At 56.3% G+C, this 16,906-nt stretch overlaps 4 protein-coding genes across 4 annotated transcripts; 3 read left to right on the top strand and 1 right to left on the bottom strand.

The window, feature by feature from the left end:
• Positions 1–579: 579 nt before the first annotated feature.
• Positions 580–2,912, top strand: BKA78DRAFT_130117 (WD40-repeat-containing domain protein). The gene is made up of 4 exons (XM_066882572.1): positions 580–1,044; positions 1,172–1,299; positions 1,353–1,912; positions 1,965–2,912. Exons 1-4 carry the CDS (start codon positions 776–778, stop codon positions 2,802–2,804), a joined length of 1,797 nt encoding a protein of 598 aa, XP_066744046.1. The 5' UTR covers positions 580–775; the 3' UTR covers positions 2,805–2,912.
• A 373-nt stretch (positions 2,913–3,285) lies between these two features.
• BKA78DRAFT_331356 (kinase-like domain-containing protein) lies at positions 3,286–4,971 on the top strand (the record flags this gene model as incomplete). The annotated part of the gene is made up of 3 exons (XM_066889869.1): positions 3,286–3,341; positions 3,643–3,994; positions 4,045–4,971. 3 exons carry the CDS (start codon positions 3,286–3,288, stop codon positions 4,969–4,971), a joined length of 1,335 nt encoding a protein of 444 aa, XP_066744045.1.
• A 2,137-nt stretch (positions 4,972–7,108) lies between these two features.
• On the top strand, positions 7,109–9,907 carry BKA78DRAFT_313546 (uncharacterized protein). Its single transcript, XM_066888394.1, has 6 exons — positions 7,109–7,484; positions 7,537–7,602; positions 7,652–7,787; positions 7,837–7,901; positions 7,947–8,541; positions 8,594–9,907. The coding sequence occupies exons 1-6, from the start codon at positions 7,216–7,218 to the stop codon at positions 9,770–9,772; spliced, it is 2,310 nt and encodes a 769-aa protein (XP_066744044.1). The 5' UTR covers positions 7,109–7,215; the 3' UTR covers positions 9,773–9,907.
• A 2,623-nt stretch (positions 9,908–12,530) lies between these two features.
• On the bottom strand, positions 12,531–15,937 carry BKA78DRAFT_352573 (uncharacterized protein; the record flags this gene model as incomplete). The annotated part of the gene is made up of 5 exons (XM_066891379.1): positions 12,531–14,090; positions 14,169–14,761; positions 14,813–14,979; positions 15,028–15,673; positions 15,739–15,937. 5 exons carry the CDS (start codon positions 15,935–15,937, stop codon positions 12,531–12,533), a joined length of 3,165 nt encoding a protein of 1,054 aa, XP_066744043.1.
• Between the last annotated feature and the right edge of the window lie 969 nt (positions 15,938–16,906).

Here is a 16,906-nt window from a genome sequence, read left to right as displayed (position 1 = left end):
AAAGAGCAGTATGGTGGTAGAGGAAGAGAGGTGACGCAGGGCGGCGGCGGGTGTAGCAGATGGTAGTGGCAGGTGATTGGCTAGTGGGGCCCAATAGACGCGGACTCTGGACGTGTCGACGCTGAAGGATGATCAAAACAAAGACGAGTCGCGCTAGAACCACGTCCACGTCCTAACTGTCACTCTTCTCTGACTTGATTATCATCTCTTCCGACTTCAATAATCAGAATTGGCTGTTGTGGTGTGCTCTTCGGCCTCTCCCAGGAACTCCCCAGCTTCTGCCCGATCAGCGTCCGACGCCTTGGCTGCCCGTCCGACTGCCCGTCCGGGTCCAAGCCTGCCTACCGGTCCTATCGCTTCACCACCAACCAACCAGTACCTGACCGCCATCTACATACCTCACCCACACCCACCGCCGCCGCCCCCCGACGCGACTCGCGCCCTGCTTGCCCTTCCTTTCTTGCACCACCCTCTCCATCGTGGCCCGAATAGGTCAAATGCGCGACGATTGACCTGACGCTGTGAGCTCGTCGGCCCGCTGCCGATCCGCTTTACTGCTCCACGCCCGCTTGCTGCCACAACAACAAACACCGACCTCAAGGGGTGGCTGGGCCACTTTCACACAACACCAACTCCCGATTCCACCCAACCACGACGCATTCCAATCCCTCCTTCGCTCTGCGACCGCTTGCTCCATCGTCGGCTCGCTCCGCGCCCAGCCCGCAACCCTCGCGACCTCGCGACCGACAAGACCGGGCCAAGGTGAAGCGCCGACATGAGGGAAGCCGACGAAGACCTGGGCCTTGCGCCTAACCAAACCCACACGCCCTCTCTCATCTCTCCTCCCGAATCAAAGACCCCTCCGACCCAGCGCGCAAAGCGCAACTTGACCAGCGGCGGCGCGCACGGCAATGGAACAAGCTCCGAGGCTGTTGATGCTACGGCTCTCAGCAGGGCATTGGAGAGGTTCGAAGCTGCTGGCAGAAGAGAGCACACCCCGACCGGGAGTCCTAGCCGGAAGAGGCAGCGAGTCTACGGAGACAGGTCAGTTGGCCACGAGGCGTAAAAGTTCATGGCACCTCGGTCCCGCTAGGGTGCCAAAAGTCGTCCGATCCGCCACCTCAGGGTCTTGATGATATCGACCAGGACTGTATGCTAACTCCAAGAATAGGTTCATCCCAAACCGCTCAGGCCAAGACTTTCCGGCGAGCTTTACCTTGTTGCATGAAGATGGATCGCCTGCAACGCCGTCCAAGTCAACCAAGAGGACGCCGCACAATGAACTTCACTTTCAGAAGAGTACGTGTAATGCGCCACCAGTCCTGTATCTTGTTTGACTGACATTTCTCCAGCTGAAGAAGCGAACCGCACGTATAGCTCGCTTCTTCGTTCTGAAATGTTTGATGATACCATCCCTCAGAGTATAAATATGGAGACGACAACACTTCATGATCCATCAAGAGCCAAAACCCCTCCTCTCCGCAACTCTTCACTTCCTGCTCCCGCCCTTACACCGTCAACTCCCCACAAAAATCTCTTTTCATATGGAGCGCAGCGACACCAGAGCATCTCTGGACACCCCACTCCGCACAGGACGCCTCACCGCCATGGACCCAACCTCAACACCAGGTCAGAAATCTACAGCCTCTCGCCGGTCAAGTACAGCAGCCAGACGATGCTTTTGAGTCCTAGAAAAACACCCCGAGCTGTCCCAAAAGTGCCGTACAAGGTGCTCGATGCCCCGGAGCTCGCCGACGACTTTTACCTCAACCTCGTGGATTGGGGAAGCCAAAACATCCTCGGCGTTGGTCTTGGCCAATGTGTCTACATGTGGAATTCATCCTCGGGCCGCGTCACTAAGCTTTGCGAATTGAACGACGACATTGTGACCAGCGTCAACTGGATCCAGAGGGTAAGCGTTTCCATCCAGGGCAAGACATTGTCCCGCAACTAACGGTCGACAGGGCTCCCATGTTGCGATCGGCACTAACAAGGGCTTTGTTCAAATTTGGGATGCCCAGACGCAGCGCCGCCTTCGTACCATGACGGGACATACGGCAAGGGTCGGCGCCCTCGCGTGGAACGAGCACATCTTGACGTCGGGATCCCGCGATCGCTTGATCTACCACCGTGATGTCCGCCAGCCTGACCAGTGGCTCCGGAAGCTCGTCGGCCACAAGCAGGAAGTTTGTGGTCTCAAGTGGAATTGTGAGGACGGTCAGCTTGCGTCTGGCGGCAACGACAACAAACTCATGGTTTGGGAGAACCTCAACGCGGAGCCAACCTTCAAATGGGGCGAACACACGGCCGCCGTCAAAGCGATTGCCTGGAGTCCCCATCAGCGTGGCCTCCTGGCCTCCGGTGGCGGTACAGCCGACCGAACCATCAAGTTTTGGAACACCCTCATCTCTCCCCACGGCCCGTCGTCCTCGTCCCTTGCTGCTCAGGCTTACCAATCCAACCCCGCGTCGCCGAATGTTTCGACAGCTCCGGCGAATCTCTTGTCCAGCCTGGACACCGGATCGCAAGTGTGCAATCTTGCGTGGAGCCGCAACAGCAACGAGATTGTGTCAACACATGGTTACAGCCAGAACCAGATCATCGTTTGGAAGTACCCCAGCATGCAGCAGGTCGTCAGTCTGACAGGACACACGTACCGTGTCCTTTACCTTGCGATGAGTCCAGACGGACAGGTCATTGTCACGGGAGCAGGTGACGAAACCTTGAGATTTTGGAACGCATTCAAGAAGAAGGAGAGAGTCGGTGGACTGGGGGCCGTGGAAAATTGGGGAGTCATCAGGTGAAGAGCCCACGTGAGTTGGGACTTGGTTTTGAGAGAAAGTTGCTCGACACGACTTGCGGAACGCGAATACACCCAAGCACCAGGAACATGGAGGCGGTCGAGATTTCCCCCTCCCAAAGATTTGCTTTTCACAAACGACTTGGCAAACCCTGGACAGATTGCTGTTTTGCTCTTTCGCTTCAGCTCGAAGAAAGGGTCTCGAGCCCGCCGCCGTTTGCTACACGCCGGCCACGGACGTTTTTAGCGGCCCGCTTGAAAGAGTCAGGCCCGGACTATCCACCACCCCTCTTGCGCGTCTTTTTTCAGCGACGCGGCTAATAACAGACCGGGGTTCACGGAGATGGTTTCCAGAGCGCCTGCACTTGATTTTGGCGTCGATTGTCGGAAAACAGCTGGCCACTTGCTCAGCTTGGCACAGACAGCCCGCATTGCGGATAGAGAGATATGAGGAGGGTCTAGGATGAGACGACGATTTGATGAAGATGATTGCTACGGCTGGAAATGGATCGATGGAAGAATGGATGCTGGCTGCGAGGATGTAAAAGTATAGGGAGCTCAGGTAGATAGCAGCAAGGTGCAGTTGCACCACAGATGAAGAAGAATAGACAAGGAACGAACCAACGAGACAGGCGGATGGCGCCATGTGATGCGTGACTGTTAAGCGGCTTTGTGGTGTTAGCGTGTTCATGTTAGGCGCCGCTCGCTCTCGCTCTCCCCACCACGACTCAGGCGCAGCCCTCTTCAGCAATCAGCATCCCTGGCCCGAGCAACGATCAGCGACCAGCGACACAGCGCGAAATCGACCCACCACCACCTGCAGGCCGCTCTTGTACAAAGAGCCGCCTGGCCTCCCATTCCATCACCACGGCTCCCCTTCCACCCTCTGCGCGTGGTTCCGCTTCCGCTTCCGCCTCCGTTTCGCGCACCTCTACCGCTCCTCCTTCGCCCCTCGCCATCGCCGAACAGCTCACCTCTGCGAGTGCTATCCTCTTTGACCCGCGCTACACCCGCCGTCCCCCGCCGACCCGCCTTAAGCCTATCCACGTCGCAACTCTCTCGCTCGAGAACCGCTCCGACTCTACCATCAGCATCCGAAACTTGGGCGGAGGCCATAGCATCGTCGTCATGGACAAGAGACATCCATCGTCGTTCCAGCAGCTGGAGAAGCTGGGTGAAGGAACTTATGCCACGGTACGTCCTCCACGATACCTTTTCCTGCCGCCGGTTTGCTGACTGCTCAGGTCTTCAAAGGTCGCAACAGGCAGACTGGCGAGTTTGTGGCGCTCAAGGAGATTCATCTTGACTCGGAAGAGGGAACTCCCTCCACTGCCATCCGCGAGATTTCCCTTATGAAGGAGCTCAAGCATGAGAACATTGTGTCGCTGCACGATGTCATCCATACCGAGAACAAGCTGATGCTCGTCTTCGAGTACATGGACAAGGATCTTAAGAAGTACATGGACTCGCGCGGCGACCGTGGCCAACTCGACCCAGCGACCATCAAGTCCTTTATGTATCAACTCTTGCGCGGCATCGCCTTCTGTCACGACAACCGCGTCTTGCACCGTGACCTCAAGCCCCAGAACTTGTTGATCAACAACAAGGGTCAGCTCAAGCTAGCCGACTTTGGTCTGGCACGCGCTTTTGGCATTCCGGTCAACACCTTCTCAAACGAGGTTGTCACGCTGTGGTACCGTGCTCCTGATGTCCTGCTTGGCTCTCGAACGTACAACACCAGCATCGACATCTGGAGTGCCGGCTGTATCATGGCCGAGATGTACACGGGTCGGCCACTGTTCCCTGGCACGACAAACGAGGATCAACTGCAAAAGATTTTCCGCCTTATGGGCACGCCTTCTGAGCGCAGCTGGCCCGGCATCAGCCAGTTCCCAGAGTACAAGCCCAACTTCCACGTTTATGCTACTCAGGACCTGCGTCTCATTCTGCCTCAAATCGATCAATTAGGCTTGAACCTTTTGAGCTCAATGCTTCAACTGCGCCCTGAAATGCGCATCTCGGCTCAGCAAGCATTGCAGCATCCATGGTTTGCAGATGTCCACCAAGCCATGGCCCAGCAGCAGCAAATCAGTGCGCAGCAGTTGGCGCAGCATCAGCAGGCGCACGGACAAATGGGCAGTGGATACCAGATGGCGCAAGGTGCTTATTAAGATGATCCAGCATCTTCGTGCCCCTCCGTCCCTCTGCCATTTTTCCTTTTCTCCCGTATCGCTAATTCTGTGACATTGCCAGGCAATATTCACGAGGCACAAGGCATCTACACCAATCAATATTATCCCTACGGCCAAGGGCGCCCTTATTGAGGCTGCTCGATCAGCTTTGAGTCGTCTTCTCATTCTGGCTGGTGTGCTTCAATCATAGGTTGCGGTCTTTTGGACAGGGGCTTTGCGAAGACACCATGCAAAGCTTGACAGATGTGCAAAAATACAGGGTCTCACTGCCCCCAATTCCCTCACTGTTGGGTCGTGTGGGATTGAGTCCCCAAAAGCGCAACTCTGACTGCGCAGCCCCCACCACTCGTATCAAATGATCCCGAGGCTGGAGGAAAGTTTCTAGGACACAGATGAAAACCCATTGTGTCAGCGGGGAAGCGAGAAAGACCAGAATTGTGGGGAGGGAGTGGGCACTTTGTGGCTGGGGCATTCTCCGACGTCACCCATCTCTTCATCCATCTTGCTTGTCGTTTAGTCTATGATGCGTCCTCCAGCATGATGATCATTCAGGATCCCTCAGGGGATTCGAGTGATCATCATATCTCTCTTGTCCTTTCCTTTTTTCGGTCGCTTTGAATTTCTTGACCCTTTGTGTCTTTGCGTTTTTCATGTCAACTTTGCGAAACCTTTCATACCCCACCCATCTCATCCAATTGCAGTCTTCTTTTCATGAATTTCGTCGGCCAAAATCAGGCGAAATGGGACAGAAACGGGCGGATTGCTTCTTTTTGTCGGTGCTGAAGACGAGATGAATAGAGATGTTCTTGACAGAATGTCTTCACCTGGCGGCAGCGAGGGTTTCCGTCGGCATCGAATTGATATGCTAATCCAAATGCAGCCACAGTCTAGATGGGCAATGGACGATACTGGAAATTAAGCGTCCGTCCACCATCCCTCGACTCGGGTTCGCTCCTGGAGTCGACGATTCGTCGAAAATCTTACAAGCTTTCTGGGAAGGATCTGATCTTCCGTGGATCTTGTCGATAGGGCTGATAAGCTGAATAATATCCGTGCCCTGGAGAGGCTTGGTGGAGTGGTTCTTGCAAGAAGAGGGCACTGGTGTTTGCTATATATGGGGAGGTGGACATGAGCAAACGAGCAGGACTACGTGCCACGAGGTGGCAGAGGTAAAGAAAGCCCCAGAACGAAGCCTTGTGGACGTGGAGATGAGCTGACAGACGGGGCTTACCGCAGCCTCGACGCTCTAGTCGATCGGCCTCGTCCCGCGTTTCTGCAAACGGTTCAGCGCTTACGCCTGCGCGTCACTCTATGGGACTCGGCACGGCTAAACTCTCCTGTCATCTGGTGTTTCGTTTGGACACCTCTCCACGCCATCCTCCCTATCCTTTTTTACTCCAACGTCGCCCGCTCCGCTGTTACACCCGCCTTGTGTGGCCGGCCGGTCATCTTTGCAAAGTTTGCTTTGCTGTGTAGCGCTAGTCTACGTGATCCGCTTAACCACCTAACCACCCAAGACGACAAGAAATTGTTCCGATACTGTTGTCGACCAGCTGCAGTCCATTGAAACCATGTTTCCAGACTTGCCACTGGTGCAGTATTTTGCTGTGCCTCTCTATACCCATCGATCTGTACATGGCCAGAGCTTTCAAAACACTTGGTGGCTTCTCTAGCCATCGCCGTGGCTTGCGCCTAGTATCCCCACAGCTTCCATAGTTAACCACTTGCTTTGCAATCCCGCAGCGCTCCTCTATCCCCTCGTCTGTTCTCTCGTCCTGAACCGTTTCGTACTCTGACATTATCGAATTGCTGACCCGCAGAGCCGGCGTTCATCATCCATCTTCGCTTCCCCTGTGATACACTTCACGTTCTTCTCACTGGCCTACTTGTCTGCCGGATCTATGTGCGGAAGACGCTCTTCATCGTGAAAGGGTTACGAGTCTAGTAATTTCGATCAGTCGCCACTTTTTCGACACCTTCTCGCTTTGGCGGCTTGTGCGCTCTCGCCTCAACGACCCTGACCAACCACCGCTGCCTGGAGTCGAGGAGCGTTTCTCCCATGTCAATCCAACCCTCCTACAACTTCCTCCTCGTCCTCGAACCGCATCCAGCCTGACCCTACCCGCCTGTGTCGACTTCAAGTTCACCCTTCGCGAGGAGGGACTCGCCTCCCCGCGACCATCAGTCCTCCGGTTTCGTCTCCACGGCTCAAGTTTCGCGAAAATGACACATTCAACCATGAATTCCAAACAGGTATATGGCATTGAAGTTGCGGAGCGTGTGGGATCCTCAATCTCCCTTGTGAGCACGCTCATAATCTTCGTCACCTTCTGGGCCTTTCCGATCTTCCGCAAGCCGATCAACAGGCTCATCGTCTATGCCTCTGTCGGAAACATCCTCACCAACATTGCTACCATCATGTCCATTGGTCCCATCACGGCGGATCATGGGGCGACAGCGCAGTGTCGCTTTCAGGGCTTCTTGATTCAAATGTTGGTGATTATTCGGTCTGCGTCGTATCATCACTGACAAAACTTGATACAGGTTCATGCCGGCTGATGCTTTTTGGACGTTTTGCATGGCTCTGAATGTTTACTTGACCTTCTTCAAGTATGTATCACGTCCACCAGGAGATTTGTTCGTCTGCTAATATCTCCAGGAACTCCACCTCCCGCGATCTCCGTAAATACGAAAAGTACTACATCCTCGCCTGCTACGGAATCCCCTTCATACCCGCGATTCTCTACATCATTTTGGACGTTACCATGGACACGGGCATCTACGGCCCGGCCGTTGTAAGTCTTGATCGCCTTGATCAAATCGATCCCGGCTAATGCAATGCAGCTATGGTGCTGGGTTTCCAGCAGCCATGAATGGATGCGCATCGCATTCTTCTACGCCCCTGTCTGGTGAGTAGCCTTTTTCAAGAAAACTCCACATCTAACAAGGGACAGGCTTGTTATCCTCGCGAATTTCTTCATCTATGCCAAGACGGGCGGTAGGATCTGGAGAGAACGTCGGGCTCTACAAGCATTCGAGAACAGCTCGGATCCCGGTTCAGTCATCGAGAACCCCTTTACTACGATGACCTCGAACGGCGTCACTCGCATCACGGAGATCCAGGTTACCTCGGAGGCCATTGAAGAGTCGGCCGACAGCGACAGGTCCGGCGCGGGCTCAAGAACCTCGTTTGCAAGCAACAGAGACACTGGCGATGCCGCCATCTCGGACCCGACACCTGAGCAGACCCTTACCCGGACTCCCACAACTCGCAGCTGGAGAGAGAGATGGGCCGCCAACCCGACCGCTCCTGTCAATGGCCAGTCTGACCCTGCTTCTACTTCTGTCCCAAAGACGCCCTGGGTCACGGAGACCGAACACACTGCCAGTATCTCTGCTGGGCGCCCCATGCCCCAGGACCTTGACGTTGAAGGACAACGCCCAACTACTGGCAGGAAGCCTTCCCTGGCCCGTCTGCAACCAAACAGGAACGCCCTTGGTTACGCCGTCGTATCCATCTGGATGTTTCTGGCGATCCTTCTCGTCTGGGTATGCCAATCTTCCACATCGTAGTATACCTCTTACTAACAATATCGACCAGTTGCCATCGAGCGCCAACAGAGTCTACAGCCTCACGCATCCCAACCAGACCAACTTTGGCCTCAACCTCATTGCGGCAATCGTCCTGCCCATGCAGGGCTTCTGCAACCTGACCATCTACATCGCCACGTCGTGGAACCAGTGCAAGGCGGCCTTTGTCCAGGTCAGAGACGACTACCCCTGCTGGTACAGCCGCCACTTTGGCCGCTCGCGCCGCGGCAGCTGGCTCTCGCGCGACGCGGCTTCGGTCTTCTCGACCTCTGGCCGGCGTCGCCTCAACAGCAACTCGGAGGGCGGCGGTGGCTGCCAGCGTGAGATGTCGACGACGACGCAGACGCCGGCGTCTGGCGGTCACACGCGCAACGTATCGACCCTCTCGCGCGGTGTCTCCGTGGCCAACACTGCGCGCTCGTCGCCCCGCCCCCCCTCGACGGCCACCAGCCGCTCCGCCTTCTCCATCTCCAACATCTCGCCCGCCGGCTTCTACATGCCCAAGCCGCGCGCCTCGCGCACCTCCCCGCACAAGGACGTCCCCTCGGCGCGCACGCCCGCTACGGTGCAGGAGCAGCTGCGCCTCAAGGCGCTGGCGGTGCAGTCGTCGCCGACAAAGTCGCGGAGCCGTTCTCGCTCGGGGTCCGACTCGACGGGCGCGGGCGCGAACGGCGGAGGAGGACCAGTCCACTCTCGTTCCCTCAACCGCCGGTCCGCCTCGTCCACCAGCTCGTCCCTCGGCAAGCGCGTCGTCCCCCGCAGCCCCAGCCTCTTCTCCGCAGCGCCGCCCATGAGCCCGCGCTCCATCCACTCGTTTGCGACGACGGGCAACCGCTCGCTGCACGCCGTGTCCGAGGTCGAGGTCGAGGGCGACGAGGGTGGCGCGTCGACAAAGCAGCAGCAGCTCCCGACGGGCAAACGCAAGCCGGGCTCGCGCGCGCGCACGACGAGTTCGGCGACGGCGGGTAGTAGGAGCTCGTCGTTTATGAGTGGTGGTGGGGCAAGGGATAAGGAGTTGCCGATGCCGCCCCCGCCGCATCCGCAGCAGACGCAGCAGACGCAGACACATCCGCACAAGCGCGTCAGCTCGTCGACGCTGACGGTCGTGTCGACGGTCGGGAGCGTCGACGCCGACGTAGATGAGAAGGAGATTGAAGCTGCTTCTGCCGATGGTGGTGTTGGCAAGTGAGGAGGGAGTGAGTGAGCGGTCCCCCTGATGGCTGGCTCGCTCACCCCTCGTCGTCGTCGTCGTCGTCGTCGTCAAGATGCATGCATGCCTGGCTGGCTGGCTTTTGGACGTGAGGCTTTTCGCTTCTTCCTCTTTTCCCCCCTTTTTGTGCTGCATTTCTTCCCACGTATACCCACCCGTCCCCCATCTCCGTAGTTCCATTCCAGTCCGTGGTTGAATCGGTTTGGTTGTTTGCTTGCCGTCAAGTGCACGCATACACCACACCACACCTGCTTTTGAAGGACTGAGACTAATTGATTTGTTGCCACTCTACTCACATCACACTCTTGCTCACTTGCAAACCCAAACGCTTGATTCCATGCTCAATTAATTGCTCATGCTCACTGCTACTGCTATGCTCGATGCATGTTCTTCGGGTGTCAGGGGGGTAGGTCATGGAGGTGGTAGGTCGAGGCATGGGTAAACACAGTAAACTCGTGGCTTTTGGACGAGAGAGCCGGTTCGACAAGACTAGTAGAACAGCGTCTTTTTTTTTTTTTTTTTTTTTTTTTGGACGGTTACGATATGATGACGAGGATGATGATAATGATGATGATGAGGATTTTTGTAGATGGCTAGCTGCCTGCCTGCCTGCCCGCCTCCCGCGCTCCCTCTCCTCTGTCTCTTCCCTCGACCCGGCCTAGCCCAACCCACTCAAAAAGACACTTATCCACCCATTCTTCCATCCACGGCGACAACAACGACGACGACGATAGACGACGGCCTCGGCCCCGGCCCCCCCGTGGCGATGACCAAACAATAAGACTGACTACTGATGACACTAGCAATACTACGATTCGCCACGTGACGGCGAGCCCGACCTCCGCGACAACCACAACATATCAACCACAACCACAACAGCAACAGCAACAGGTATAAAGAGGAGAACGCAAAAAAAAAAAAAAAAAAGGGACAAAAGAGGAGAGTAAAACTAAAAAGTGCAACCAACCCCCCGCCGCAAGTGCAACATTGGTATCTATAAAGAGAAGAAGAAGAAGAAGAGGAGGAACGAAAAGAGAAAGGGTGGACGAAGCAACAACGACAACAACGACGGAACAGCGGTTCAGAAAGTTTGAAACCAAGAAAAGAGGACTAAACAGAGGCTGGATACATGGAGCAAGCAGCGCAGCGCAGCGCAGCTAGCTCATCTTCCCTCGGACTCCCCAAGAGCGGAAGAAGGGGGGGTATCAGACACGTTGACAACTGACGTACGTACGTAGCCCGACAACAGCGGCGGCAGCAGGAGCAGCAGAAGGAGCATCGAGTGTGGAATAACCACGACCGCAACCACAGCTACAACAACCGCCAGAATCCCCAACGTGGTGATATGAGGCACTAGACAGGGGGGGAGGGCGAGCGCCACGACGGAGCATGACGACAACGACAACAAAACGGGGAAAGTTGTCGAAGCGCCCAAAGCGAACCACCGACGGTGGCGCGGACCAACCACGATGGACACGCGAGTAGAAGAAAAGGAAAAAAAAAAGTGTAAATGACACCACATCATCCAACACTGGGGAGAGGGAACCGAGAAGGAGGAGACAACAGAAAAAAGAGACGTGTGTTATAGAACAAGGCGGATCACGGGACTGACGGTAAGGAAGATTTGATTGAGCGACTAGGCTTCAGAGCTTCGCCGGGACTGGTGTGTCTGTCTCCCCCTTTGCGAGGAACGACGCGAGGAGACAACGAAGTCTGAATTTGAGTGAAGCCGTGCAGTAGCTGCCGTCATGCGTGATCGACCGCGACCAAACCGGAATAATGTGTGCGACCATGGAGGATTCCATGTGGCGGCGGAGAGAGAAGAGGTCTAATGTGATAGGTGCAAAACGCGGAGGATTGATACGGCAGCAGCGAAAAGTGCTGGCGAAGCGAGTACGGAGACGAAATGGTCCGCCACGTCGTCGTCATGGCTCCTTCCGCTCTAATAAGCAGACAAACAAAGAAATTCAGTGATTAAAGGAGTGATTTGTTTTGGAGAGAAGAGCCCGGTGCGGCGCGCGCGGTCGAGTCGCGGCGAATAAGAGTAAATCTTAAGGCCCAGTTGGCGTGGTGATTGACGAGGTAACAAGAATAATGGCGGCCCGTTATGGTCCCACTTCGGGAAACTTCCCGGAACGTCGACGTAACCGAGAAAAAGCAAAATGGTGTACGACCAAAAGTACATCTCAACGGTACATCTCGCTTGGAATGTCCACCATAGGGCTCGTGATGTCGAGCTTTGCTTGCTAAGCGCCAGACGCACGACCAGATTGCTCTGACGCGATGGAAACTCGCTTTTCGAAGCTGCAATGTCAATGGAAAAAGATCAAGGGAAGGAGGAAGCAGGTGATGTCCTCTACATCGTGTGCCGTGCGCCACATGAGCACAGGGCAGAGCTGGCTCTTGGTTGCAAAGAAGCAAAAACCGCACCGATAGCGCCAAGTTGTGTCATTGCTTTTCATGCCCGTCGTTCGCCCATGCTTCATTCGTGTCCTCGCTTTCATAGCGCCAGATATTAATCCCAACTCCAGCCAGACCCGGGCACATTAAGGAGGAAAGACGAAAACGTGGCCGACGTTGGTAGGATGCAATCAAGATGGAAGGAGAGGGGAGGAGATAGACGTGCTGTGCCACGTGGTGTGGAAACGTCCGAGGCCCTCGACTGGCCCTTCCAAGACTTTGTAGTCTGTGCGTCGGTCCAAGATGATCCCTTTGCGCGCTTGCTTTCTATCCCCTACTACCTCTCCTCAGCCGCGCGCTGGAACCTTGGCGGCGTATCCGGATAGCTGCCTGGAAGCAGTGGCATGCTTCCTCTCCTGCCACCGGCTGCACCGCTCGTGACGGGTGTTTTCGGCGGCACAGGTGACAGGGGCGGCTGATCTCGCCCAGGAGATACACCTGAAGTGGAGACGTCTCCCATGTCCTGGCTCTTGTCGCCGCGTATTTTCCGGCGCCAGAATCGACCAAGCACGCCTCCCCTGCTCTTTGGGCGGCTCTGTGCTGGTGCTTCCCCCGTGCCCTCAAACGTGTGAGGGTCGTCTTGGTACAACGTACTGCTCTTGCTGGTTCCGGTGCCAGGGGTGGCGACGGCCTCTGCCGCGGTAGGGGTGAGGGAGCCTTTGCGGTTGTGGCGGTTCCTTTTCCAGCGCGATTGCGTCTCCGCTGGGGGCTGCATGCCGGACAAGGCACCAGGGGCCTGAGGAGAGCCGTCCGAGGTGTGCGGCTTGGGCGGAATGGGGCGGGATTCGGGGACTGCCGGAGGAACGAGGTGCTTGGGATCAATAGTAGCCGGGCTGTTGGGGCCAGAATGAGATGCTCGGTGTCGTTTGCTGACGTGGACTTGTCCATTCGCTGTTGGCGGGAAACCAGGGCTGTCGGGTTGATGCGGCTGGACGAAGTCAGTCTCTGATGATGTTGGTGAATCTGATTCGGCCCTCTCCAGAAATTTTGATGATGCGGGAGAGTCGGGCAAAGGTGAGTAGTTGGACGAGCTGGGCGAGGGACGTACTGGCGAATCTGGTCTCGACGATATTTGGAGGTTGGAGGGAGCTTCTTGCCGACTTTTGCGACGCTTGGAAAGGGGCGACTGCGAGCGTAAGCGCAGGCCCTTCTTTTTCATATTCTCGGAGGGTTTGCTCGGGTCTTGGGTTACCAGGATGGTTGTTAAGCTTGCATCGGCGCTTCCGCGACGTGATTGAGAATTTGAATTGCCATTTCCAGGAGTCAGATGACGGGGAATGGGGACAGCGGCAAGTGAAGAGCGCCGTGTCTCGGTCGGGGGAGTCGGGCCTCGTGATGAGCGCCCAGAAGAGTCTGAGCCATTCACGCGCGTAGGAAGAAAGATTGACCTTCGCTTGACTGAACTGGTGTTTGACTGCGAGCGAACCGGTTCTGAAGGCCGAGATTCCGAGACGTTGTCGAGATTTGGCGAGTTTTCGTTGCGCGCTTGCTCGAGGATCAAGCTGTTTTCAAAGCCTCCAATGCTTGAATCAGTCTTTGGCTTTTGCTTGTCCTTGCCCTGTACAATTTTTTCTTTCCAGATGCCCTCATTCGCGACAATCTCGTCGACGGCAAATCTCATGCTGGGAAGGATTTCGGAGACGGCCGCGAACAGTGGCCGGGCAAAAATATTCATGAAGCCTATTTGAGACTCGCCCATCTTGACAATGTCGTCGCGAACTGGTGGTCCAGGCACAAGACAAGTCGGAACTTGAAGCTCTTCCTCCATCTGACCCTGGTTGCTAAACTCGTCCGTGAGGATGGCAGCCCACCGAGCAGCAGTGTCGAAATTTCGGGCCTACAAGCGTCGCATTAGTGTCAGGCAGACGGATTACTTGACGCAACCGCCACTGCCGCCAGACTTGATGCCACTTACCACATTGCTGATGTCCGCGCACTTTATTAGCAACCCGCACATCAGATCGCGGTTTTCATCCAGAACCTTTTGGGTCAGACCGTCGATGCCACCGTCGTTGTCAGCCAACTTTTTCTGCAGGTTTCCGAGATCAGCCATGTATTTGAAATGGAGGCCCATGTCAGTGGCCAAGATGGTGGTAATCATGAGCTTGCGCATGGCCATGTCGGCAAAAGCACCGGGCCAATATCTGCGCAGTATCTGCGAGTAGGCGGCGCAATGGAAAGATTCCAGAACCGAGCGGTCGTTGTACAGCTGCGCCAAGGGGGCGTTGAGAGCGACAAGAAAGGCATTATTGACACCGGGATGGCCCACGTCGTGTCCAATGGCAGATATTAGCAAGGTTAGTGAGTCGAAAGGTTTGAGTAGAGAAGTGATCGGAGGTTGTTCTTGGACCGTCTCGGGGGGGCCGGCAGGATACGCCGGGAGAGCGCCAATCCGGAGCAGAAAGTAAAACAATGCTTGTAGTACATCGACGACGTGACGGAAGTTGTGGTAAAGGACGAATTCGTTGTAGGCGCTGCGACTCGCAAGGAGGAAGATAATCAAGTCATCTGATGTGCAATGTCAGTCGCGTTCGCGCAAATTGGATCGCAATGTGTAACCTTCAGCCATGCGCCAGCGCTCCACCTCGGGCATACTCAATGCGTGTTGAAGCATAACTAGCGATGCGTAGAGGAGCTCGTCATCGTTGAAATTGTGTGCGGAAAAGGACCAAGTGCCAACCGCCCTGGCGACCTCTTTACGGCGTTCGACATTGACCTCGACGTCGCTGGATACGTCAGTAAAAGTGCGCGACCAATGAACAATAGTCGCCTACCTCGGATCCAATGTGTCTCGCGCTGTGTCTGGACAACAAATGTTTCCCATGAGATTCGAGACCATGGCCTCCCTAAGATAGGCAAAAGGTTTTTCCTCGTTGACGCCAACCCAAGACACCTTCCTCGCCTTTTTGCTCGCAAGAAAACTCGACTTTTCCCTCATGACTTCCTTGTTTATCCTGTACGCGTGTATAGCGAGGCCGTGAATGTGATCCTTTGACAGAGGACTTGCCAGGACGTCGACGGCGCCAGCGTCCAAGTATCGCACCAATCGCACCGTGTCGGTAAGCACGCGCGAGCCGCCAGGAGTGGGTGACGAGGTGTCGCTGCCGGATTCCTCACGATTCAAACCGCTGAGGATAATAACTGGTATGACGAGTCTGGGCAGCCTGTGATCTTGTACTTCGGCGGAGATGTGCCTCAACAAATGCATGCCATAAAGATCTTCTGGCTCGATGACGTCGGGGGTCCCTCTGGCAGCGGTGGGCGAAGGGGTCCGAGGCTCTCGCGATAACCGCTTCATTCGGCGCTCCTCGTCATAAGGCAGGTCTATCAGGACGAGCACGGGACAATTGTCGAGGTTGGAAGTGTTGCAGAGGTTCCATATGCTATCAAGGCACGCGGAGCCGGACCGATGCACATCGACTGCGGTGAGATTGTTAGCAGGTGTTGGGGCGGATGAAAGGTGGTGCCGCATGCTGGCCACATACTCTCGTTGAAAATGGACAAGAGCGTCTCCACGTTGGACAGGACCTCAACCGTGTCCGCCTTCCTAATGTTGAAGTAACCCTGCGAGGAGGCGGAGCGGGCGTCGCGGGCGTTCATGCCGGCTGCCACATTGTCCTTCCGCACACGCTCTGGATGCGCCCGCCGGTCGACATAGATGACATTGCACGCCCCATGGTCCATTGTCGCGTGGCGCCGTGGGCCAGCGCAATGGTCCTTCCTCTGGGATTACAGCCCCCCGCCGGATCGGGAGGCGAGGTTCCCGACAGCAAAATGCTGGGTAGGGACGGCGCAACAGCTGAGCAAGGTGGACAGGACAGCGAGCGTGGTGTTGTCTCCGGGGGGGTGTGGAACGGGACGGCGGCGGGTCGAGGACGAGGACGAATGGCGGCGGGACTCGCGCGGTGCAGGAGAAGGTCTCAGAAGAGAGAATTTGGGGCGTGGATCGAGCGCAATGGACACGTCTGCTCGCGATTTATGGCGCTGGCGGTGCTGGGGCAGTCGGGGGAGGGTGCGGCGCGCGGATGGGATGGGGTCCCGTCGAGGTGGTTTCGGTGGGAGATGGCGGACGGGAAGGGTGGATGGGACTTGGTATGTTTAGCGCGGACGTGGGAGTGGGAGCGTGCAGAGAGGATGGTGGTGGAGACTTTGGTCTCTGGGAGGGACGGGCGCAGGTTGGACGAGTTTGTCGTCTGTGGTGCTGGTGAAGCAGGCCAGCGTGAGTACCTCTGTCGGTCGTCAGGCCTGGCACGGTGTTTCGACGGGCGTTCGAGTCAGTGGGCCTCGGCGGCCTCGAAGGGACCAGGGATGCGGGCTTTTGGTTTTGGCAATGGGCGGCGGGTGGTGAGAGCAAGATGCGCCTGAAACGAAGGCTGCAGCTTGCTGTGCCTGTGAGGTGGTCGGGGGGTCACTGGCCTAGCTACGGTCAATGCTGGATGCACATTTGGATGTGAGTGCAACACGACAGTAGACTGTGAGGTAGAAGAGGCAGACGCGCCGGCTGTTAAGAAGGGGCGAGAAGGCGGACAAAGGCGGGCGAGGGAATGCACGCAGCCAAGACAGCAGAGAAGACAGTGGCGCTGCCATTTGGCGGCGGCTAGCCAGCCTGGGGACGGATGAGGCGCCGGCCGACGGGCTACCAGGCGAGGGATG

This window comes from Phyllosticta capitalensis (genome assembly GCF_038381095.1).
Source record: "Phyllosticta capitalensis strain CBS 128856 chromosome Unknown BKA78scaffold_5, whole genome shotgun sequence".
NCBI classification, from domain to species: Eukaryota; Fungi; Ascomycota; class Dothideomycetes; order Botryosphaeriales; family Phyllostictaceae; genus Phyllosticta; species Phyllosticta capitalensis.
This window is presented reverse-complemented; position numbering and strand designations above follow the sequence as displayed.

Bases quoted from the DNA above. Each gene is read 5' to 3' on its own strand.
- BKA78DRAFT_130117 (XM_066882572.1), top strand. From the start codon at position 776: ATGAGGGAAGCCGACGAAGACCTGGGCCTTGCGCCTAACCAAACCCAC. The intron at 1,045-1,171 runs GTCAGTTGGCCA...CTCCAAGAATAG, and splicing joins CAGCGAGTCTACGGAGACAG to GTTCATCCCAAACCGCTCAG. The intron at 1,913-1,964 runs GTAAGCGTTTCC...AACGGTCGACAG, and splicing joins GCGTCAACTGGATCCAGAGG to GGCTCCCATGTTGCGATCGG.
- BKA78DRAFT_313546 (XM_066888394.1), top strand. From the start codon at position 7,216: ATGACACATTCAACCATGAATTCCAAACAGGTATATGGCATTGAAGTT. The intron at 7,603-7,651 runs GTATGTATCACG...TAATATCTCCAG, and splicing joins GTTTACTTGACCTTCTTCAA to GAACTCCACCTCCCGCGATC. The intron at 7,788-7,836 runs GTAAGTCTTGAT...AATGCAATGCAG, and splicing joins GCATCTACGGCCCGGCCGTT to CTATGGTGCTGGGTTTCCAG.